The sequence below is a fragment of the Carcharodon carcharias genome, chromosome 20 (assembly GCF_017639515.1).
Source record: "Carcharodon carcharias isolate sCarCar2 chromosome 20, sCarCar2.pri, whole genome shotgun sequence".
Taxonomy (NCBI): Eukaryota; Metazoa; Chordata; class Chondrichthyes; order Lamniformes; family Lamnidae; genus Carcharodon; species Carcharodon carcharias.
In genome coordinates, this window is record NC_054486.1 from 93,665,279 (window position 1) to 93,691,037 (window position 25,759).

The window sequence follows — 25,759 nt, forward strand, 5'->3', positions numbered from 1 at the left end:
ATTTTATCTGATTTTTTTTTTATGTGTGTGATTTTTATGCCCTTACTTCCTGCAGTTCATAGCTGGATAGCGTCCCGCAAATTGAATTATCTTGGTGTACCTAAGTATTGGGGGTCAGGACTATATGATAAAGGAGGCAACAGGTAAGTACGACCATTCTATTTGAAAGTTCCGGTAAGCTTCTATGCAGTCTTAACACCATTAAAGTTCAAGGAGTGGTTATTGACCCCAGCAAATGCATTAATAGCCAGTGGTTATGCAGTGAAATGATTTTGTGTATGATGAATATGCTATTAGTCACATCTTCTTTCCAGTCATAAAATTAGGTTAATTTACTTGAAAGGCCCAACCTTGCTGATAGATTGCATTGGTTCTTCAACTTTTTTGGTTGAAGGAGCCCTTTACAAATGAAATAGTAATCATGGACCCAACCTGCGTCCCCATCCCCCATCTAAATTATAATATATTACCTGTGTGAGCTAGTTTTTTGGCATTCTTTCTTTGAGTTTATATAGTATGTTGTACTTAAATTTGAAAAAAAACCTCCCCTCTCTTGAACATGGGTGAACTCACTTGATGCACCTCCAATCTTGGTAATTGCGGGTCTATCAGATGATCTTTCTGCTGCTCTTGGCGTCCCTTCAAGGTGAGACAGCGAGCCCACTGTGTAGCACATGTGGTGGCCACTCTCTGCTCCCCAGTTCACACAAAGCCTGCCTCCTTCTACCACTCATTCCTGCTGCGGTTTGACTATTTCCCGGACCCCCGGAAAGTTACCTAGGCTCTGGGCTCCAGAAAACCATCCCTACACCTTTCAGCCTCTCTACCTTTTCACCTTTAAGGTACCCCTTAAAACCTATTTAACCAAGGTTTTGATCATCGCTCCTAAAATTTCCTAATGTGACTCGTTTCACACTTTGTTTCAGAATGCTCCTGTGAAGGGCCTTGGGATGTTTCGTTACGTTAAAAGTGCTATATACATACAAGTTGTTAAGTCTTTTTGTTCCCAGTTTAAGAAGCATTGATACAATGGGACTAAATACAGTTCGGGCAGGTCTTATTATGTGAATGTTTCTCTTTGCTTTTGAAGGGGACATCATTTGCAAACCTGTCCAAACTGTTTCTTGGGGATCAATCAACTTAATTGTGGGAAGCTTCTTGTAATACAAAGTTGCACGAAAAAAATTTGGATTAAATGACTTAGAATTGAAAGACTACGCAGCATCCTGTCGATATTGTTAAACTTAATTGGCAGCTCTAATTGAATTTGAGATAATTAAAGCATTTTTTCCCATTGTTTCAGTATATGTTCAAAAGATATGCCTCGGCTGGCTGCTTACAAGAAATAATTAAGGATCAGGGCAGGCCAGCAACTTTAGTAGGTAGGGGACAGGTATAGGCCATTTAGTTCTTTGAGCCTGTTCCATTCAGGTCAATAGCAAAGTCCACCAGTTTAAGTTAAGCATTAGCACAGGAAAAATTACTCTGTTTCCTGAGAAGGTTTGTTACATAGTTACGGTAAAGCATTGGTACCTATAATTTATCTGTTTGCTGGTAAATAAATATAGCGACATGTTTTCCGTTCAAATACTAGGCTTATTACATTTATTTAGTTGTTGGGCAAGTAGCAGCACACTCCAGTTGATAGAGTGTGAAGCTGCAGGTACCTGTTGGATATCCTAGGCAGCTCACAAAAGAGAAGCTATCTTGTAATATGTTGTGTCAGTAGCAGCGACCCTTGGGTAAATCTTGGGAGAGGGGAAAGGATTTTTAAAATATTCATTTATGGGATGTAGGCTGGGTAGGCCAGCATTTATCGTGGATCCCTAATTGCCCTTGAGAAGGTGATGGTGAGCTGCCTTCTTGAACCGCTGCAGTCCAGGTGGTGTAGGTACACCCACAGTGCTGTTAGGGAGGGAGTTCCAGAATTTGACCTGGATTGGAAGGGGTCGATGGTATTTGGCACTGCAGTCAACCAGCGAGGAACCTGGCTCCACATTCAGGCAAGTATTTTTTTAGTGGCAGCCTCTAGCTGGTTATGGACCATTGGTTAGGTTGCATGTTCAACACAGGCATGCTGGATTGAGTGGACTCCTCCTGTGCTGCATCATCCTATGTTTCCATGTAGACCACCTATTCCTAAAAGCAGCATTGACTGCTTTCAGGACAGCGCTGTTTTCACGTTGGGCCGCAGCCAGGTGTTATATTTGCATTGCAAATAAAGGACCCAATACCTGATCTGATGCAGACCCTGCATTTCTCTTTTTCCATCATTTCAAATTACTCAACGATGTACTTCAGGCAGGGCACATAATGAGCGCATGCACCACCCTCCATAATACAGTGGAAAAATCAACGTGGTACCATCAAATTTCTAGGCTCTTGTGTGTGAAACCAAAAAGCCTCAGTTATATCCAACTTTTTCTCCCTGATTCCCTCCTGTCTGTCATCCTTTTTTCAGTCAAAAGTGCACATCTAAATTATGCAGCAGATATGGTATGCCAAATTACAGTTAAAATTAAAATTACAAAAGTTAGTAAAAATTTGCAGAATTTGGTTGTATTCTAATGTAGAAAAACATCATTTGATCAGATTAACTTACTGCCAAGAAATGCTAATCACAGATGAACACTAAAAATGCTGCATTTCAAGCTTCAACTGATTTTCTGAATTCAGTTATAGGTTTATGGTGATGGATCGATTTGGATCTGACCTTCAGAAAATATTTGAACAAAATCATAAAATTTTCCCAAAGAAATTTGTGCTGCAGCTGGGTCTTCGATTGGTAAGTTTGTGTTTGTTATCCAGAAGGTGCCGATGTGGCGACAATTATTTTTAATCTATCTTTATTCAGAATCAGTGAAAACCTGGCATTTTTATAACAAGTGTTAAAACTGTCCCAAATAGCTGGTATCATGTTATTGCTGGAGAATTGAATTATTTTTTAAGCCAATTCCAGATCTCTGCCTATTTTCATCGTGAACTGATCATCTCGTGTACACTTAGCCTGGAGTAGGCTTGGCCCTTGTTTAAAAAAAAATCTTTCTTTTGGAAATAATCTGGTTCTTAAACTTTGGAACTTTTTGATAGTTGGTTGGAGCCTTCTGGAATGCAATGCTGTAGGCTGAGCATTCATCTGATAACTTTGAAATACTGTAAAGGCTCTTAGCCTGGTAAAATAGCAAGTTTGATCTTTGTTTTAAGACAGAGATGAGGAGGAATTTCTTCTCTCAGAGGGTAATGAATCTGTGGAATTCTTTACCGCAGAGTGCTGTAGAGGCTGGGTCGTTAAGTATATTCAAGGCTGAGATGGACAGATTTTTTATCAGTAAGGGCTATGGGGAAACGGCAGGAAAGCCATGTTGAAGATGATCAGATCAGCCATGATCTCATTGAACAGCGGAGCAGACACAATGGGCCGAATGGCCTACTTCTGCTCCCACGTCTTATGGTCTTATGGCCTGTGCTGAGTTAGGTGATCTTAGCTTCCATACTGCTGTTGAAGCTACAATTGGCTGTACTTCCACAATCAGTTCAAAATTTGCAATAATGGCTACTTGGGAAAGGTATAAAGCTTACATCCTGCTTTTGGAAAGGTATCCCTGCAAAGGAGTACTGAGTTTGCAGGGAAGAAAAGAAATGCAAAGTCACCTGACACAAGCATCCAAATCGTTCTGTCTTCACGGGCCACTTATTTATGTGCTATGGAGCCTCTTGCCCACGTATAAATAATTGTAGTACAGAACATCAATCACAACTCTAAATTAAAATCTAATTTCCTGTAATTAAATTTGCATAAAAGCATTCCCTGCAAGCTAAGTTGTAGACTATAGTTTAAAATTAATTTTGTCTAATTAAAAACATCTTGCACATTAATATGTGTTATGGAAAAAATAAACTATTTCACTAGAGCTTCATGGATTTGGTGGCCAGGGTTCAAGCACCGTATGTGGCTCATGGGCTTTAGTTTGGATACCCTAGGCCTCGGAGAGTTGATTTGGATGAGTTGTTCACACTATTAATGATCTTATAACAATCTAAATTATTATAAAGCTGAACAATGTAATTAGCCTTTCCTATCATTGTCTTTTCAATCTGATATTGTTTGTGATTCGCACTAACCACCCCCTGGGGTTTACCAGATAGAATGAGGATGAGACAATGATGGTTGCTGTAATTGTTTTATATTTCAAGAAAATTCTTACAATCTGAAGGATTTTAAAACTTCAGTTTGGTTTCACTTAATCACGGTTTGCCTTGTGTTTTACTTTCAACCTAATGCTGACCTGCACTATAGCTTTTTTGCCATCTCAGTTTTAAAGTGGTTAATGATTCTTCTCCACTGGTTGTTCACTAATCTGTTCTGTACTGTTGGCCTGAAAAGCATAATCAAACTGTTCCTCTATCAGCATCAACAGAAATAAACATTGGAAAGCTCCTCTGACTCATTTGTTAAATACATCATGCAACAGAGCTGAGCTACAGTGTCACTGCTTTGATTCCTGACCTGTGTTGCATTTGTTGATCGTAGCTGCGTTGGCAGCAGGGGACTCTACAGTCAGACTCTGGAGTAGGCTTCATCTGACATACCAGGTCATTGTCAAAATGCCAGTGTGTTGAATGAGCGTATTGTGTCTTGGGAAGGAAACATTTGGTGTGGAATACATAATCTCAAGAAATCTTTTTTCATAAAACATAGATGTCTTGAGGTTTAAACTGAATGGCTGTTGAAATAGGAATCATACATGGAGAACAGTAAGGAAGTAGTAGAACATTTGGAGACATAATGTTGGGCATACCTTGATAGTAACATGGATTTGTTATACAGATGAGGAATATAGCTGCTGTAACCTCTTGGCTGGAGAATATTAATCCTTGTTGAACAGCATGTCATAGAAGAAAGATATGTTTCATTACTTAGTAGATTGTAAAAATAGCTGGAGGAGGCTACTGAATTGTTGTAGCTGGCCATCTAACTGTGTCCATTGGCACGATAAGTGCTGTATCCATGTTAAAAGTAATGCATATCAGTAAGTTGGCTGCGCAACAGAGAATTAATATTGTGAAATCCAGTTGTCTACTGTAAAAAGGCCTTTCTTGGTGGGAGGGACAAGTTTGGAAATCACTATCTAGCATAAAAATTTGGAAAAAGCTGTTGAGTCGTCTTGATCCGGAGTACATGGTCTTTCCTGAGCAAGCTAGCAGAATACCACTGCTGTGAAGGGGAGCTTTGAGCAAACATGTTTTGTTTCCATAATATTCGCAGAAAGAAAATAATCTGAGGTGAAAAGTGGCTTTTACATTTTTACCTTTTTTGTGCTATCTTCCACATATGATCTCAAAAGTGCACTCATCCTGGATTGTGAAGTGCAGGATGTTCAGATGAAGATTCAAAAGTCCTAGTTTTCATCCTTTTTATTTTCAAGGTGCACACAAATGATGAGGCTGCTGAACCTTATGAGGTTCATGCATTCCTCTTGGATAATCTGAACCCTTCACCAGTGATGATTAACCATATTTAGTTCAATTTGGAAGACTTTATTTGCAGCTTTTTGTGTATTTCATTGATATGCAGTTTTTGTTCTGTGTATGAAAATCATAAGCTTTCCAAAACAAATCCTTTCTGTAGAATGTGTGGCTTCTTCATCAAAATGTTTATTATAACAGTTGGTCTAATTCAGGTAGTCAAATTTTTAATGATCTTACTTCATAAAATAAAATATTAACAGTCTGAGTTCAGTTAGAGTTTTACCCGTTAGATATACAATTTGAATATGTATGTAGATGGATATCCTGTTGCATGAATGAAACTTTGTTATATTTGCATAATTGTTACAAAATTATATCAGGATCCTAATGACTCCTATCCAAAGCTGTTTAACTTACAATTGTTTTCTTTTGATAGATTGACATTCTAGAATACATCCATGACCATGAGTACGTGCATGGAGACATCAAAGCTTCCAATCTTCTGCTCAGTTACAAGAATCCTAATGAGGTTCTTTGTGTTTTACTTATTATTTAGTTCAATAGTAAATTGCTTTGTGGTACCTATAAAGGGAAAAAAACAAAATTTTATACAATGTTTTCTCCTTCTCATTTTAACCACAAAAGTTCCAAAATGTTAAAGATAATGTTTTCTTACCGGTCATCAAATGATTCCATGCATAAAAGTGAGGGCTGGTCTGTTTGTACGTGAATCTATCTCTTGAAGAGTTTTCCCCTTGATCCTAATTGACTTCAGTTTTATGAGGCTTCCTTAGTGCCATATGCTGTAAGAGGTCCCTTGATGCCAAGGGCAGTTACCGTCCCCTTGCTTACATTATAACAGTCACTCACATCCTCAGGACAGCCCAAGGTGCTTCACAGCCAATTAAACACTTCTGTTGTGTAAAGAGGCTAAATAAATGCAAGCTCTTTCTTTCTTCACATCAAAATGACAATTTAATAATTTGTTCTTCTGCCATTCAGTAGAGTGCTGGTTAAATCTTGCTTTGAAGGAGTTATTGGCCTGGACTTCAGTGGAGTTTTTAACTTGGATTTGGCTGATCCTTTGGAAATTTTGATCTTATTTGGAAATTGTTTTTTTAGCAGGGTAGATGAGGCACTGCCTTTAGACAATTTGCTGCTTAATATTTTTATCTGAACCTTCTGTGATCTAAGTACAAGTTGAGCATATGAAGTCCTGTCCAGAAGCAGAAGATCACTACAAAGAATTTGAATATGTGAGCAGGAGAAGGCATCTCTGGGAATGCTGCATTAGAGCCCATTGGCCACAGGGACATCAAAGTCCCCAATATTCTACTCAGTTACTCATCTGCCATAAGAAAAATTTGATTCTGTGCATGACTAAGGTAGCATAAACTCTTTGTAAATGGAAACAGTAGATATTATCAGATTCCAAAATTGTTTCAATATTATGCTGTTGTACTCGTGGTGGATTTGTAATGTACCATGCAGGTAATTCTTTTTAGTGTGAGTAGCTCTCTGTGCATTTCACATTTTTCGAAAAGATTTAGGGTTCACTTAAGTTATGAAGGAAAATTCTCTTGCAAAAGAAGTTGAGGAGCAGCCAGAGCTTTAGAAGTTCAAACAAAATCAGAAAAATACTCATGTTTCTTTTCTCGCTATCTCTTTTCTTCCTCACTGACCCTAACACCCATAGAAATGGTCAGGTTCTGAAGTGTTCACTGTCTGGCCCCTGTGGAGATTGAAGTTGTTTTCAGGACTTAAATGTCTTTGTTGTGTTAGCGCTGAGGGAATGAAAGCAAATAGATGTAGGAAAAAGCAAAAGTGGATATTTTATCCCCATAGTGACAGTCAATCACTACCTTCTACATAATTGAATTTATCTACCTTCATAGATACTATTCTAATTTAACTTTTCGGGAAGTACATTCATTGGTTCAGGAAACTCCTAATCATCTTTGGTAAGTTTGATGTTACTACAGGTTGGTTTTATCCACCGATCTAGTTTCTTTACATTTGTCTGAATTGTGAACAGGAAATTGTATCGACTATAAAGCTCTGATCATTGTTTCACATTTGGAGCTGACTACCAAAACAGTCAATCACATGTCGTATAGAGTTAGCTCTGTTGTTTGATCCGAGCTTTGTAATTTTCATGGAGCTATTGCATTTATGAGGCTATGATTATGCAGGTTTATCTGATGAACTTTATGTATTTGGTCATTCACAATTTTACTAATTGAAATTGTATTGATTTGTGATATGGCTAGATTATTATATAGTCCAACACCCAATTTGATTTTTACATGTATCTCATTTTAAGATTGTTTTTCAAATCATTGTCCCCCACTATCAGCCCAGCACTTGCATAGTTTTTCTCTTGTATTCCTTCATGCCCACTCTGAGCTTATCTTGTCTGTGAAATCCACCACCTACTTTTTCAACCTTGTACTTCTAACTTTCTTAGGTATATTTAGTTGATTACGGCCTTGCATATCGATACTGTCCAGAAGGAGTACACAAAGAATACAAGGAAGACCCAAAACGTTGCCATGATGGGACCCTTGAGTTTACAAGTACTGATGCACATAAAGGAGCAGGTATGTGCAAACAAGCTTTAAGTATATATTTAATAATTTTTAGACAATCTTTCAGGTTATACACAAGTTTATGCTGATCTACTTATATTTCCCTGATACATTGACCTGGACTTCAATGGAGTTTTTAACTTGGATTTGGCTGATCCTTTGGGAATTGTGATCTTATTTGGAAATCTTTTTTAGCAGGGTAGATGAGGCACTGCCTTTAGACAATTTGCCACTTTATATTTTTGTCTGACTCTTTGTGATCTAAGTACAAGTTGAGTATATGAAGTCCTGTCCAGAAGTAGAAGATCACTACAAAGAAATTGAATATGTGAGCAGGAGAATGCATGTCTGGGTATGCTGCATTTGAGCCTGGTTACTACACTTTTCTAAGTGTTTAACTACTTTAGTCCAACTAATACAACAACTCATTCAAGGCCATAAGAGAGAGAGAAGTTAGGGATGGGGCAGTAGTTTGCAAGGATAATAGAGTCAAAGGATAGTTCTTTGGGGAGAGGGGTAATAACAACTGATTTGAAGGAGTGGGTGACAGGACCTGATGCAAGAGTACAATATCAATTAACGTAGGAGCCAGGGAGGGAAGTTAGGTGGTCAGTAGTTCAGTGGAAATAAGGTTGAGGAAAGTAGGACAAGATGAGCTCAAGGTGGGCATGAAGTGATATAAATTCTCCTCATTTCCGTCTTAAACGATAGACCTCTTACCATCACCAGTGGAAACATCCTCCTGCTACCTACTATATCAAATTCCCTCAGGGAATTGCTTCTAATGCAATTAAATCTTTTTTCAAATAAGGAGACCAAAACTGTATGCAGTATTCCAGATGTGGTCTCAACAAGGCCATGTACAGTTGTAGTAAAACTTCACTACTTTTATGTCCTATTCCTCTTGCAATAAATTTCAACATTCCATTTACCTTTCTAATCACTTGCTGTATCTGCACTAACTTTTTGTGATTTATGCACCAGAACATCCAGACCCACCTGTACCACTGAGCTCTGCAATCTTTCTTCATTTAAATGGTGTACTGCTTTTCTATTCTTCCTGCTAAAATGGGCAAGTTCAAATTTTCCCACATTGTACTCCATCTGCTAATTTTTTGCCCACTCACTTAACCCATCTCCATCCCTTTGCAGACTCTCTGCCTCCTCTTGACAACTTACTTTTCTACCTATCTTGGTGTGCTTGACAAATTTAGTCCCTTCATCCAAATCATTGATGTAGATTGTAAATAGTTGAGGCCCCAGCACTGATCCTTGTGGCACTCCACTTGTTACAGCCTGCCAACTCAAAAAAGACCCATTTATCCTTTCTCTCTGCTTCCTGCTAATATGTTATCCCCTGCAACATGTAATCTTATCTTATGTAGTAACCTTTGATGTGGCACCTTATTAAATGCCTTCTGAACATCCAAGTACACCATATCTACAGGTTTTTCTTTATCCACCTTGCTTGTTACTTCCTCAAAAAAACTCTAATAAATTAGTTAAACATGATTTCCTTTCCACAAACCCATTTTGACTCTGCCTGATCAAATTATGATTTTCTAAGTACCCTGCTAATACCCTCTTTAATTATAGATTCCAGCAATTTCCCTATGACAGATGTTAGGCTAACTGGCCTGTAGTTCCCTGCTTTCTGTCTCCCTCTTCTTGAATAAAGATGTCACATTAGCTATTTTCCAATCCGCTGGGACCCTTCCAGAATCTAAGGAATTCTGGAAGATTATAACCAATACATCTTCTATCTCTGCAGTCACTTATCTTATGACCCTACAATGCAGGCCACCTGGTCCTTGTCAACCTTTAGGTCTAATAGTTTTCCCAGCACCTTTTCTGTAGTGATGGTGATTGTTCTAAGCTCCTCCCTCCCATTCATCTCTTGCTTTTTAAGTATCTTTGGGAAGACAGACACAAAACACTTGTTCAACGCCTCTGCCATTTCCTTGTTTTCCATTATCAATTCCCTAGACATATTCTCTAGATGGCCAACATTAGTGTTGGTTACTCTCTTCCTATTTAAATACTTGATAAAACTCTTACTATCATCTTCTAATGAGCGAGCTTTCTCTCATACTCTTCTTTCTCCCGCTTTATTATTTTTAGTCATTCTTTGCTGGTTCTTAGAATTTGACCAATCTTCTGACCTTTCACTAATCCTTGCAGATTTGTACAGTTTTTCTTTCAATTTGATACTACCCTTTAACTTCCTTATTTAGCCACAGATGATGCATCCTTCTCAAAGAGCCTTTCTTTCTCACTGGGATAAATCTTTGCTGACAGTTATTAAATATCTCCTTAAAAGCCTGCCACTGTATCTCTACTGTCCTACCTTTAACCTAGTTTCCCAGTTCATTTTAGCTAAATCTGCTTTCATACCCTCATAATTACCTTTTATTCAGGTTTAAAACACTAGTATTAGGCCCACACTTCTCCCCTTCAAACTGAACATGAAATTCTATTGTGTTATGATCACTGTCACCTAGAGGCTCCTTTACTGTGAGGTTATTGATTAATCTTGTCTCATTACCAGGTCCAGAATAGTCTGCTCCCTGGTTCGCTCTAGAATGTACTGCTCTAAGAAATTATCCCAAATACACTTTATGAACCCATGTTCTAGGTTACCTTTGCTAGGGGCAGGCAGTGGCGTAGTGGTATTGTCACTGGACTAGTACTCCATATACCCAAGGTTATGCTCTGGGGACCCGGGTTTGAATCTGGCCATGATGGCCGTGAAACCATTGTCGATGTTGTAAAAACCCATCTGTTTCACTGATGTTCCTTAGGAAAGGAAATCTGCTGTCCTTACCTGGTCTGGCCTACATGTGACTCCAGGTCCACAGCAATGTGGTTGACTCTTAAATGCCCTCTGAAATGGCCGAGCAAGCCACTCAGTTCTCAAGGGCAATTAGGGATAGGCAATAAATGCTGGCCCAGCGGGCGATGCCCACACCCCATGAACAAATTTTAAAAAGTCTGTTTTGCCCAATCTGCGTATAAATTAAAAAGGTCCATGGTTCTTGCACGCTGCATTTATACCATCTTGTTTACTCTGTCCACCATGTAACTATGTTAGGGGGCTATAAACTACTCCCACAAGTGACTTCTCAGCTTTGCTAGTTCTTAGCTCTACTCAACCTGATTCTGCATCTTGCTGTTTTGAGTCAAGGTCATCTCTCACTACTGTGGTGGCATGCTTAATCAACAGAACTACCCCATCACCTTTTCCTAGCTTCCTTTCTTTTTGGAATGTCAAATACTTTTCAATGTTTAGGTCCCAGCTTTGGTCACCCTGCAACCATGGGCAGAATTTTCTGCTTGTCGGGCAGGCGGGCCCGACCCAATCTCCAGTGGGCGCGGAACCGATCCCTGCCAATGAAGCGGGCCGCACTGCCATTTTACGTTGGTGGGCCAATTAAAGGCCCGTCCAGCATGACGTCCGGCGAAAAGCGCTATGCGCTCCCTGTGCAGGTGGGGGGGAGTCCCTGAAATCGAGAATGTACTCTTTCGCGCATGTACACGAAAGAGTGCACATCTCCCTGAGGCTAAGTGCAGCCTCGGGGAGATTGCCTGGACTTTGAAAAATATTAAAAATAGAAAAAAAATTCCCTTACATGTCCCCCTCATGCGACGATGAATACAGAATAACTTTATTAAAATTTTTAGAGCCCTGCATGAAACCTCATCCCGCCGCTGGATGAGGTTTCATGTTTTCTCTATTTGCCGCCGGGGCTCCTGGCCGACCCGCCGACCTTAAGGTTTTAATTGTTTAAATGATCTTGTCAAGGACCTCAATTAGCCATTGACAGGTCGGCGGGCCCGCAGCTGATTCTGCTGCACCCCCGCCTTCCTGAAAATTTAAATGGGGCAGGGTGATGTTGGGGGTTCCGCTTGACGTCATCCTATGTAATTTTATGTGTCGGTGAGCAGGCCACGCCCTCTGCTCGCCGACAGCAAAATTCTGCCCCATGTCTTTGTAATGGCTATCGTAAATACGTATTTATTCTGATGAAGGGTCATATGGACTCGAAATGTTAACTGTATTTCTCTCCGCAGATGCTGTCAGACCTGCTGAGTTTTTCCAGCTATTTTTGTTTTTGTTTCAGTTCCAGCATCCCCAGTATTTTGCTTTTAACACATTTATTTCTATCTGTGCTAACAATTCATCCAATTTGTTACAAATTGCACACATTCAGATACAGAGCCTTTAACTCTTTCTTTTTACCATTATTGCACTCGCCAGCCTTATCTGCTGGTGCTTTCTTCATTTTGTACTCTGTCCCTTCCTGCCACACTCTGGTTATCATTACCAAAATCACTATGCTGCTGTATTATCTCATTGTTACCCTTTGATTTACTACATCTCCTCTCAGATGTTCCCTTCTTCCCCACTATTTATGACTCGCCAAACTACTGGTCACAGCACGGTTCAGGTGAAGACTATCCCAACGGTACAGCTCTTACTTTCTCCAGTACTGGTGCCAGTGCCCCTTGAATTGCTAAATCCATTTCTCCCACACCAGGAGCTGAGGGATCTGGGTGTACAGGTCCACAGGTCACTGAAACTGGCAACGCAGGTGGATAAGGTAGTCAGGAAGGCATATGGCATGCTTGCCTTCATTGGCAGGGGTATTGAGAATAAAAGCTGGGAAGTCATATTGCAGCTGTATAGCACCTTGGTTAGGCCACACTTGGAATATTGCGTGAAATTCTGATTGCCACATTACCAGAAGGATATGGAGGCGTTGGAGAGGATGCAGAGGAGGTTTATCAGGATGCTGTCTGGTCTGGAGGTTATTAGCTATGAGGAGAGGTTGGAGAAACTCGGATTGTTCTCACTAGAGCGACGGAGATTGAGGGGCGACTTGATAGAAGTTTACAAAATTAAGAGTGGCATGGACAGAGTAGAAAGAAGCTTTTTCCCAGGGTGGAAGAGTCAATTACTAGGGGACATAGATTTAAGGTGAGAGGAGAAAACTATAGAGGAGATGTGCGGGGCAAGTTTTTTATGCAGAAGTTAGTGAGTGTCTGGAATTCGCTGCCAGAGGAGGTGGTGGAAGCAGGTACGATAGTGGTGTTTAAGAGGCAGCTTGACAAATACATGTTTAGGATGGGAATAGAGGGATATGGACCCCGGAAGTGCAAAATGTTTTAGTTGACGGGCAGTATGATCGGCGCAGACTTGGAGGACCGAAGGGCCTGTTCCTGTGCTGTACTTTTCTTTGTTCTTTGTTCAGTCTTTGAGCCACATTCATCACTCTAATCTTATTTACCCTACATGAATTTGCTCATGGCTCAGGTAATAAGCCAGAGATTATTTGAGGTTCTGCTTTTTAATTTGGCCACTAGCTGCTCCTAATCCCTAAGAAGAACCGCTTTCCTAGTTCTGTCGACATCATTGGTACCAACGTGGATCCTCCCTCTCCCACTGCAAGTTCCTCTCCAACCTGAGCAGATGTCCTGAACCCTGGCACCGGACAGGCAAGACAGCCATCTGTGCTGTTGGCTGCAGAAAACTGTGTCCATCCCTCTAACGAGACTGTCCCCTACTCCCACTACATTCATTTTAACCCCCCACCCACTTGAATGGCTTACTTTACCTGAGTGCCATGATCAGTTTGTTCATCCACATTGCAACTCTTGCTTTCATTCATACAGACTGTAAGAACCTCGAACCTGCTAGACAATTGCAAGAGCTGAGGCTGCTCCACTTCTGCATTTTGGGTCCCCACACCTGCCTCACTGACAGTCACACCCACCTATCCCTGACCATTGACCAAATCAGAAGGCTGTACCCTAAGGGGTATGACTACCTCCTGGTGCAAAGTGTTCAGGTAATTTCCCTCTCTGATGGATCACAGTTTCTGCATCTCGGCCTCCAGCTCAATGACTGAGTTAAAGCCCCTCAAGCTGCAGACACTTAACTACAGATGTGTTTACCCTGAATCACGTTGGTCCAGGAACTCCCATGTTTTGCAATCATGACAAATCACCTGCCCTGCCATCTTTATTATGTGTTGATTTATTTTCTAAATTAATTTATAATTAATATACCCTGCTCCCAGTAAGCTTTACCACTGCAAGTAAAGTTTACTAATACAGCCTTACAATTACAAATAAATTACAGAAATTTTCAAAGAAAAACAAGCAAAATATTTACCAATCAATGCCTTACCTGTTTCCCTGTGACATCAGAATTTTGTCAGAATGTGGTCGGTCCACAGTCTGGCCTCCCCGCGTTTTCCCTTTTCATGCCTCTTTAAGCTCTTGCTGCACTGTCCCCTCTCGTGCCTCATGAAGCCCTTTCTAAACTCTCACTGCCCTCTCCCTTCTGTCCCTCTTTAAGCTCTTGCTGCTGTCCCCCCCCTTGCACTTCTTTCAGCTCTCGCTGCTGTCTGTCATTTCATGCCTCTCTAAGCTCTCACCGCTCTCTCCCCTCTCGCACCTCAAGCTCTCACTGCTCTTGCGCCTCTTTAAGCTCTCGCTTCTCTCTCCCATCTCGCACCTCTTTAATATCTCGTTGCTATCTCCCCTCTTGTGCCTCTTTAAGCTTTCGCTGCTCTCTCCCCTCTCGCACCATAAGCTCTCACTGTAATCTCCCCTCGTGTGCCTCTTTAAGCTCTCGCCACTCTCTCCCTTCTGCACCTCAAAGTTCTTGCTGCTCTCTGCCCTTTCATGCTCTCTAAGCTCTCACTGCTCTCTCCCCTCTTGCAACTCTTTAAGTTCCCACTGCTCTGTCCCCTCTTGCATCTCTTTAATTTGATGGAAAAGGAGGAAGAAACCCATGACAATTTAAATATATTTCTGAAATTTGTAGCTGCCTAGAAGTGCTGTCGCTTTCGCATTTTTTAAATCACATGAATTAGGCTATCATTTTCTTTATCTCCCCTTTCTCTCCTGCACAATATATAGTTTAAAGATTTGCATTTACAGGGTATTGCTCTGCATGGTTGTGAATCCTAGTTCCATTGTTAAAAGGTTACGTTGGAAAAAGTAGCCTTAAATCAGTTTCATCATAATTGATCTGGTCTTTGTTTTAAATCAAAAATTAAGGGATCAAATTTGAATACACTAAATGATGCATTCCATGACAACCTTGAAAGCATTTGTCAAGCTGTTGAGGTTTGTATCCAATTTATCTGACATTTTGATGAATTATTTGGCCTTGTTGCAAAGCCAGACCAGAAAGTAGAGTGCCCTTTAATTAGATGAACAAACTAGATAAAAGATTTTTTTTTTTGTCTTGAGTATCTCATCTTGCTGAATTATTTTTCATTATATTGGCAAATTTCTTTGGGTTTATAAGGGACGCTGGCTGCTTTTGGAACAGAGTCTAGCTGTGAACATGAGAAGAAGTGTTAGGAAAAAGTCCCAACTGCAACATCCTGTTAATCCTAAAATTGGCTGCCATGTGTTCTCTGATTTTGGCTTGTTCTGGCCTGGACAAGACTGGAATTATGGCTGTTTGCCCTGGACAAGATATGATTTTTAATGTCCACATTGCTTATTATACACCAGTTTCAGATCCATGAAAGGTGGTGGGGCTATTATACTTGGTTGGTTTGCTTTATATTTATCTGTCCTTGCTATCAGTTCTATTCAAATTCCCTATTCTTCAATCCTGATTTCTAAAAATTATCCTTGAGACAAATATATTTTTTATCATTTTAAGGCGGAATACGGTTGTAATTTTGCTTTCCATACTTTTTTAAAGCAGTTACCACATAGGGAAAATTAAATGAAACTGCAGTTAATTTGTGAAATTGGATGAATTGTCAATACCACATTGGGAATGCTAAATATAACAAATTGATAATGTTTTATTTGAACCTGGAGTATTTGTTGTAGAATTGTGCATACACTAGGACTGAATAGGAAATATTAAAATTGATTGCCTGGATCAGGTGTGCATTTATCTCTAGTCGACTAGTTGAATAATTTGTAATGTGCAGTGTGAATTGCACAGAGAGAGTAAATGGCACTTTAATGAATATAGTCAGCTGTTAGAATGACCTTCCACCAGAGGCTGAGTGACCCTTAACTAACTTGTCATTTATCTTTGGATAATCTCATTCACATGACATTCTGCTTATTAATAATTGGCCTATTGCTACAGCTTGGTAGCAGTCTTTAACATTATCATGCAAGGTTTGATTCTAGTCATTAGTGAGTAAGTTAACTAAACACTTTATCACATTAAACTATAACCTTTATTTTATACTGAGCAGACACAAATTACCCATATCTTTACAGGACTGGAAATTTTCTTTTGGTCACTTTAACTGTGTGGATAATGAAGCATTCTTTTCATGCTTTTGTGGGTTTTGTAAAATATCATTTTGAATGTATTCCAAATCCTAAGTATATTGTAAACCAAGGGTGGGATTTTCCGACCCGGTCCCCTGCTGGGATCTTCCAGTCCCGCTGAAAGTCGATGGGCTGCCGCATCCCCATAGCGTGTCCCACCACAGCAGGGCTGGAAAATCCTGGCCTAAGCATTGAACAGTGCTACTTATCTTTTTATAAACTCTACTGTTCAAACCATATTCCATTTTTTTTCTGTTCATTTTGAAGTGTCAGTGCATTCTTCCACAGAGTTCCACACCTGCTGTATTTCCATTCAGTGATCTACTGATTAATTTAAAGAACAATTTCATATTTTCAAATTGACCAATGGCCTCTTAAGTATTGAGGCTGATTAAGAAGCACTGTAGACTACTATAATAGAAACCCAAATCACTTTTTAGAAGAAAAATGACTGGGATGAAATTGATTTCAGTCATTCAGATTATTTCTAAAATGGGCCTCACTAAAGAACTGAGCAATGATACAACTTTAAAAAAACCCCATTCCTTTCTTTTGAGCTTTCCATTAGATTGGTTTCATAGCAACCAGGAGACAACTTTCAAAGTGGTTGTCTTCCTACTAGCTAATTAACTTGGACTGAGAATTTTTACCCAAGGTGTTAAAATGGTACTTGGATATTAATTTTAGTACAGGATCAAATAGTGACTCAACTAAACTGCAAAATAGATACCGCTAGCTGTTGTACATTTCTGCACACTTTTCTATAGTTGTACATCTGAATGCCCTTAATAAGCAAGCCTGAGAGCGCCAAGGGAACCCTATACTTTGTGAATGCTCTATTTTCAATAATGTGCATGTTATAACCCTGCTGGAGGAGGCAGCGCCCTTGATGCCTGCTAGACGTCTAGCAAGATTTTTAATGCTTTTAATTTGCAAGGACGTGTCTGTTTTAAAGATGGTCCAAGTTTTTTTTTTTGAAAATTAGTAAGCAGTTAGTAATTAGTTGTGTTTGTGAGCAGCTGCAGTGTGCTTCATCTTTGTTATTCTGACTATGGAACCAGTAATTTAAAGCATACAAGTACTTCTCATAAAATTTAATATCTTGTTGGAAACAATTTTCATATTAAGCCAGTAACTCAATGAGAAGGGAAGACTGGTATTTCCTCTGTCCATTAAGGACCAACTTAAGGGGTTATTTTGTCGTAGTCTGGGTTCCCAGAAGAACAGTGTAAAAGTATTGCTGCGCTGAATTCTGAGTGTAGCTGGAGCTATCTGAGTCAGCTCCGGATTGTAAACCCAATGAACTGGTTGCCTCTGCGCATGCGTGATATGATGACTATAAAAGCAGCCAGCCAACTACTGAAAAATTTTCACCATGAAGGTCAGGCCATACAAACATGCTGAAATGGACTCTATCCATTTAATAGCAGCTCCTGGGAGACGCAGCAAAAACCTAATTCTCTACTGACATGACACTTGGAAAACTCTCTTCATATTGTTGGGTGCTGATGGCACTAAGGCAAAGTCAAAGTGCTTTTTGTATGAGAGTCTGGTGGGCTTCACAAAAAGGGCTATGTGCTGTTAATGAACCGATGGAAGTTCCTGGTATGAACTACACAATATGCCCCATTTGTGGATTTTTAGTGCACGTTTTTATTTTTGTGATTAAGTATGGTTACAGCATTGTACTACATTGTGAAATATTGTGCTTCTGCTTTAATTTGAACATAACTTTGCATCATATCCTGCATCTTTCCATTCTAAATCAGAATCATCCCTTAAAAGATATAAGAATTAACCTCTCACCACTCCCTGACCCAACCATCCTCCTTTTGGTTCAATACCTGACCTCCAGTTAGTATCTCCTGGTAGCAAAGCTTACATCTGTGACTTGTCATGACAGTTTATGGACATCAATTACTCTATTGCAGAGCAGTAGGTTTTAAGACCACCCTACTTGTTCTTTCAGTTAACTTCAATGTAAATTAATTGAACTGTTAGCTTTGTACTTAAATGCTAATACTGTTTCAGGTGAGCTGCTAAATGAAATAACATTTGGCATGCTTTTTGTTCTCTGAAGGGATGTTGATTTTGTTCATATGAATGGATCGTAATACTTAAGTATCTTAATACTTCAATTATACCCTATATACGTTTTATCTTATTGTCAATATATCCCACCTTCAGCTGCTTCTAGACGTGGTGACTTGGAAATCTTGGGATATTGCATGTTGCAGTGGCTCAGTGGGAGACTTCCCTGGGAGGACAATCTAAAGGATGCAAACTATGTCAGAGATGAAAAACTCAAGTAAGCACCTGGATGAACTTAATAATATAGTTTCTAAGGAGGTGTTAACTTACCTTTTTTTCCTGATACTGATGGACCTGCTCTCTCTCTCTCTCTCTCTCTCTCTCTCGCTGTTCCTTACTTAGCGAATTGGCTAGCATAAATTAGGCTCCTTGCTCTTCAGTGATTGGTCTGAACACCTGGAGAATTCCAATGCCCCCGTTCAAATAGTACAATAGGATCTTTTATCTCCATCTAAGCAAGAAAATGGGATGTTTTAATTGAAAGATGGCACCTCTAACAGTTTAGCAAACTCTCAGTACTGTTATAAAGTGTTAGCCTAGATTATGTATTCAAGGCTCTGGAATGACACTTGGACTTACAACTTTGACTTTGAGGCAAGAGTACAGAAATGAGCCAAGGCTGATGAGCTTATGAGAGTCAAGAAATAATGATGAATTAATTCAGGACACTAGACTGCCAATAGGTTATGCATAATTTTGGGTGCCTCTTTAAAAAAGGAGTATTAATGCTGTTCACTATAGATATAGTAGGACGGTGCCGGGGCTGGGAAAACTACAATAATGAGATGCAGAGTAAAGAGGGAGTTAAGGTATTTATTTCCTCAGTGTTTGAAGCATGGGACATTTTGCATGTGAAGTGGGCTGAGGCAGAAAACATTGCGTTTCAAGAAAAATTGAAGAAATCTTTGAAATAGAGAAAGTGGTTGAATGCAAAAGTATTCTTGGTTTTGGATTGCTATGGCTAAGGACCAGCACAAATAGAATGGCCCAAACTACTTCTAGTATTCGCCTTTTTATGTATATCCTTACCATTGAAATCCTCTTGGTTGTATATTTGGGCACTTGCCCCTCATCTATTTTTTTTATTTCTCCCAGGTTGTTCTGTAACTGTGAAGCTTCTTGGGACAGTTTGCTTTTTAAAAGGGGCTATAATCAGTTGCAATAAAGTGACATTCCTTGAACTGGTTGGCAAATAAAGGGATAGAACCTTGAGTTCAAATTCAGATGGAATTCAAGCTTTACTGTAATGTGTGACGAGTCAAAGTTTCCACACCCCTGTGCCTTGAATGTGAAGACTATCATGATGTGGCATAGCTTTTCTACCTGTAGCAGTGACTCATAAATAACTGAACAGATTGCTATTGCCTCTTCATAATTTTGTAAAGTTTGAGCACTGAAGTATTATTCTCCAATTCCCAAAGTCAATCCTGACAAATTTGTTTATTGGGGATGCAACTGACAATCTGAAATGCATTTTAATTCCTGTATTGGCACTTTGAACCCAATATTCTTACTGTGTAGAAAAGTCTGTAGTATGAAAATAAACTCAAATCTGACTAAATCTGTTTTTGTTCTCTATGCTAGATACAGAGGAGACATTCCAGGTTTGATGGAGAAGTGCTTTCCTTGCAAAAATAAGCCAGGTGGGAAATTCCAAATTGCTGTTTAGAATTACCTGGTTTGTTCGGGCAGCAGATGAGGGGTTGGGGTAGGTGAGGTGGTGGCTGATTCAGTTCATTAAGTGGATCAGTTACTTTTCAATGAAGTGTGTTCTAAGTCCTACTTGCCATCCAGTTGTATCTCATTAAACTTGGATAAAGTATTGATGTTGCTTGTTGGAGCTACTTTATGCACTGCATGTAATTTTTGACAGTTGGTTTTCTTGAGGGAAACTTGTTAACCATGTCACTGAATTTGTTTTCAGCAATATTGAGCAATTACCTGCTCTTGAAGGAAGAAAAAACACCCAAAATGTCACCATATCACACTATAGGATTTAGCGGAAGTAAAGTTGAGCACTACAGGATTGTCCTGGTGGAATTTTGGTTCAGAGCACTGAAACCAATTAAAGCCACCTTGGTTGAGATCTGATAGCTTGACCTAGGTCGAATTTGAGACCTTCCTGAATCCTGATCTGTATGCCTCAGTCCTGCACCAGGTGCTACATTTTCCTACAAATCTTTGAGTGTTTACTATTGCTGGTCCTTCCTTTCCCTTTTTCTTAAATGACAGCCCTGGGTTTGTTGTGATCTACTTGATGGCACTACATTCGCTCAGGGGCTGGTATTTTTGTATTTACATAATGTGAAATGACAGTTTATGTTGTAGTGGTCTATACGAGAGGACAATTATTTTATCTGTCAGTGTATACTGTTCTTGATAGCTGGTTACAAAATACTATTACATTTTGGACGTGAATTTGATTGATTGTGTTCTAACTGGGTTAGAAGCAGTTCAGAAAAGGTTCACTCGTGTGATACCTGGGTTGGACGGAGTTATCCTATGTGGGAAGGTTGGACAGGCTGGGCCTGTATCTGTTGGAGTATAGAAGAATGAGAGATAATCTTATAGAAACACACAAGATCCTGAGGGGGATTGATGGGGTGGATGCTGAAAGGATATTTCCCCTCGTGGGAGAGACTGGAACAAGAGGACATAGTTTAAAAATAATGCCTCCCAATTAAGACAGAGATTAGAAGAAATTTTCTCTGAGGGTTGTGAATCTTTGGAACTCTCTTCACCAGAGGGTGGGGGGGAGGCAGAGTCAGTGAATATTTTTTAAGGCAGAGGTAAATACCGGGGATAGGCAGAACGTGGATTTGAGGCCACAATCTGATCAGCATTGATTTTACTGAATGGCGGAGTAGGCTCAAGGGGCTGAATGGCCTACCTCTAACTTGTATGGTTGTCTGACTGCTGAGGAGTGGAATTGGGAAGGGTAACTCTTCACTTGCCCTTTGAGCAAAAATGGAAGAAAAAGATTAATATCCCTGATTAAATTAAGCTGGACACTAAACCACTGTTCCAAGGAGACTTAAATATTTATTTCTTTAATGCAGCTGAGTTGTCAAAATATTTCGAAGATGTGTTATCCCTGGGTTACAAAGATAGACCCCAGTACCAGAGACTGAGAGACATCCTGAAGCAAGGACTTAAATCTCTAGGCTGCATAGATGATGGTGTTTTGGTTTCAGGAGCATCTTCCAATGGTGACGCCCCAACAACATCCAGACCACAGGTACAACTTATGTTTGTAATGTTCCTGCTCCAAACCTTCACGGTGAGAGTTGTATACCTTTGAAACATTGAGGTAATAAATGTGGCTTCACGTCTCAAACTTTTTCTGCCTGGATTGAGGAAATATGTGTATGCAGAATGCATTGGAAAAATTGACCTTTTTTTTGGCAGTGCGGATTATGGAGGCTATATAGATGTATTTAACGTTAAGAAAGAATAGGGCTGGGTGGGTGGAAACTAACTTTCCAGTGTGTAAAAGGTCAATGATGAAGGGCCACAGATACAAGAATAATCACAAATTTATAGATGATGGGAGAAACTACTTCACATAGAGCTTTGAGACTAGAATTTACTTCCTGGATCAGTGGTTGAGGCAGAAATTAGCTCAGCGTTCAAGATCAAATTGAATAGGTGTTTGAAGGAAAACCAGTTGAAGAGATTTAAGTACAACATTGTTGCAAAAATGGGCACTACTGGCATTCTCTCTACTTTTTGAGCATTTGAAGTTGGAATTTCTTTAATCCGTTCCCCTCGACACAATTGAGCATGCTTTTTTAAAAAAAAAGGTGCAACTTTCCTTATTTATAAAGTTTTTTTCCTCTAATCTGAGATCCAGCTTGCTGCACTGAGAATTGGGTGCCTGATTTGAAGTTAGTCCTGTTAAAGCTATTTTGAAGGAAAAGGTAGGCTGGTGGAACATGGTTAATTTGCTGCTAAACAAATTGGTGCTCACTTGTACTGGCAGTAATTCTGCACTCAGAACTTATGGAATAACTAAAACCCATCAAAGGGCTGGTTTTATTTCTAAAGCTCTAACAACGTTTATAGGGGAGAGTGAGAGCCAAATTGTTCTTTTTCTTTTTGAAGATTAGAAGAACCTTTGGCTACTACAAATAAGTTATTTGAATCTTTAAGCACAGAGGTAGAAAAGTAAAACTCTGCTCTGGTAAGCACTGTGTCCGTTCCCAGCATATGCCATATTGTGAAATATCAGTTGCTAAGCTTGGTTACGTTTGATGAAACCACAAATGTGTATAGTGTATGAGTGCTGTATGGTACATTGCAAATGATTTTATTGAATTGATACATTTCTTCAGTTCATTTTTAAAGATGAAAGACTCTTCTGGATTCTGCCTTAGTAATTTGGAATATTTCAAGATGAGTGCAAAGCACTGTTGTATAACAGTAAAATTTATAAGCAATATTAAAGTTATTCAGCCAAACTTTGCACCTCTGTTCTCTCAGGTGAATGCAAAAGATCCCACGGCACTATTTTGAAGAAGAGCAGTTGACTGTCCTGGCCAATATTACCCGTTAATCAACATCACTAAAACAAATTATCTGGTTATTATCACATTGCTGTTTGTTAGAACTTGCTGGGCATAAATTGAACACTCTGTTTCCTATGTTGCAACTGTGGCTACACTCCTAAATTACTTAATTGTTCTGAGGTCAGGAAAACGCTACAAAAATGCAAGGCTTTTATTTATTCATGTCTAAATGCACTAAATAGATAGGCAATCATTTTTGTTTAACTTGCACTCAAATAAAGGTTTCTATCTTGCGGTTGAAAAAATGTCTTGGCAGGTAACTTTTTTTAAGGGTGAAAACGAGAGCAATCTATTGCAAAAAAAAGTCTTGCCATAGTAAGGTTTTCTCCTTCATCACAAAAATTGAGTTTAGTGCATGGTAGATAATAACAACAGATATGATTTATGAAGACATTCTAAAGTATTTTCTCTTTGTTCCTCGAGTCCATACCTCCTGCCTATTTGTGTTTTCCTTTCACTAAATAGTCATTTCAAGAAATTTAGGAAGCAAGTCTAAATGACTCCTCTTGTACTTGGAAGACCAGTTCTGGACACTTCCTAATGTAATTCAGCATATTTGCCCTGCTGTGGTAGTGTTGAATTCTTAAAGAAAGATCTAACTTAAAGAGTACGAAATGGAAGAAATAGGAAGGCTGAATTTTCCCAAATGTTGCACGAGTCTGAAAAACCATGTCCTTGCTTTTCCAGTTTTCCCTAGTCTTTGACATTTAGGTGAAATACAAGTTAAAAAAAAACACTGGGTTAATACATTGCTGATATCTAATGTAAAGCAGCAAGTTTGCTGGAAGTGCTGATGCAGTTGATGCTTAAATTGAAGTATAACTGATGTGTGGATTTATTTTTTTTTTACTGACTATTCAAAAGCCATAAGAGAGGATGGTGTAAATGTTCAGATGATTAGTCCCAAATAAATTGGGTGAGGAATAGAAGGGAATGTTTGCTAGCCAAAGGCAATTGGCCCATTCAGATTGAAGCCATTTAAATAATTGATAAAGATCAACTAAGAACAGACACTTCAGAGGTTGTCATTTAAGCTACAGCAGATTCTGCAGCATGTGTCAGAATGAATGAGGCAGCTGGCTATTACAGATGGATAACTGCCCAGACCAGTTCCATCAACATATGTGTCAAGCATACAAGTGCTCCTTTGATGCACCCATTAGACAGTAACTTGCATTTAGGTTTTAAAAGGTTGCAGTTCCTTGTGAGACTATTTTGCATTTACCAGTTTGGCACTTGTGACATTTCTTCTTGGAATTTTGTGGTGGATAACATCAAGTTGTATCAACCATTTTAACTAGTCTAATCGGGAAAACTAAGCTCTACATATATGTAATTTCATGCATAAAGTTCACCTAGCCTTTGCCAGTGAAATTTCTCTCCCACTGCTATGCATTTATATAGCAACCAATATTGTAGAGTGGAAAAATGACTGAAGGCACTTCACAGAAGCATCATCAGACAAATAGCTGGGAAAAGGAGGTATTAGAAGGGCTTGATCAAATGCTTGTTCAGAAAGTTGGGTTTTTAAGGACCATTTTAAGGGAGGAGAGGAAGGCAATGAGGTTTAGAAAGGGAATTCTAGAGTTGCCAGTGATAGGGCAAAAGAACACAATGTACGAAAGGGTTGGTCAAAGAAGTGCAAAGTTCTTGAGTTGGAGGTAGGGGCTTATAGGGAGAGAGAGCTAGAGATGGGGAGGTGCATGAAGCCATGAAGACATTTATACATGAGAGGTGAGGTACCAGGAGGTAATGTGGATCATTAAGGACAGAGGTTAATGGGTGAGCAGGTCTTGATGGGCAACTAAGTTAGAAATGAGTTGGAGAATGGTAGGCCAACTAGAGAGCATTGGAGTAGTTGATTTGACAAATGCTTCGATGAGGGCTTCATCAATAGGTGGGGCTGATAGGAGAGGCCGGCGATGTTACAAAGTTATAAAAATAAAATATTTTCATTGTCATTTTAACCCATTCATTTTTCTTGCTGTACATAAAATTGTTTAAACACACACAGCAGCCAGTTTGCAAGGGCATAAAGTGCATGAATGACCAGATTATCTGTTTTTGGTGGTGCTTGAGGGAGGAATGTTGGCAAGAATGCACTTTTTTTGAATTGTGTAAGTGATATTTTAACACCACCTGAGCAGACAGGTCCTCCAGTTTATATATTTGTGCTCTTAATAATTTAATATGGAAAGAGTGCTGCACTGGATCATAGGCTAGGTCATTTGGGAAGCCAATGCTGGAGCATGAACCTGCAACATTCTGACTCGGGCAAGCCTCCACTAGTAAAAGCAGAAACACTAACTTTGTATAATTGGTGATATAGGTAAGGTATGTGGTGGTGATGAAAATATTTTTGACACAGGGTGTAACTGGTCCAACAGTCCTTACTTAGGCTATAAATATGAACTTTAAGGAATACATGTCCTTAAATGTTCCAAAATGTCTGCATGCTTCCTGTCATAAGAAACTGCCCTTTAAAGTAATTTATAGTATGTGAAGCACTAAGTGCTGTTTGAGACAGAAGGTGCAATATAATTGCCTTTCTTGGTGTCCCTGAGCTAATGAGGGAAAAAAAATCATCCAAAAATCCCATTCCTGAAAGCTTTCCAGTGACTCCTGCTGGAAAGTATGCATATAGGCATTGGGGTGAGGAGGTGTTGGGCTTGCCTGATGCCCTGTGCTTATAACTAATCTGCCAGCACTTGCTGTCGAGGC

At 39.5% G+C, this 25,759-nt stretch overlaps 1 protein-coding gene across 1 annotated transcript in view; it reads left to right on the forward strand.

Annotated features, from left to right (window-relative positions):
- Window positions 1-25,759, forward strand: part of vrk1 (VRK serine/threonine kinase 1) — a 67,686-nt gene that overhangs the window by 28,825 nt on the left and 13,102 nt on the right. Inside the window, exons 5-11 of the mRNA XM_041215119.1 lie at window positions 56-143; window positions 2,677-2,785; window positions 5,906-5,998; window positions 7,937-8,069; window positions 18,567-18,687; window positions 20,055-20,113; window positions 21,530-21,708. Coding sequence (XP_041071053.1) covers window positions 56-143; window positions 2,677-2,785; window positions 5,906-5,998; window positions 7,937-8,069; window positions 18,567-18,687; window positions 20,055-20,113; window positions 21,530-21,708 — 782 coding nt within the window. The remainder of the gene's footprint in view (window positions 1-55; window positions 144-2,676; window positions 2,786-5,905; window positions 5,999-7,936; window positions 8,070-18,566; window positions 18,688-20,054; window positions 20,114-21,529; window positions 21,709-25,759) is intronic.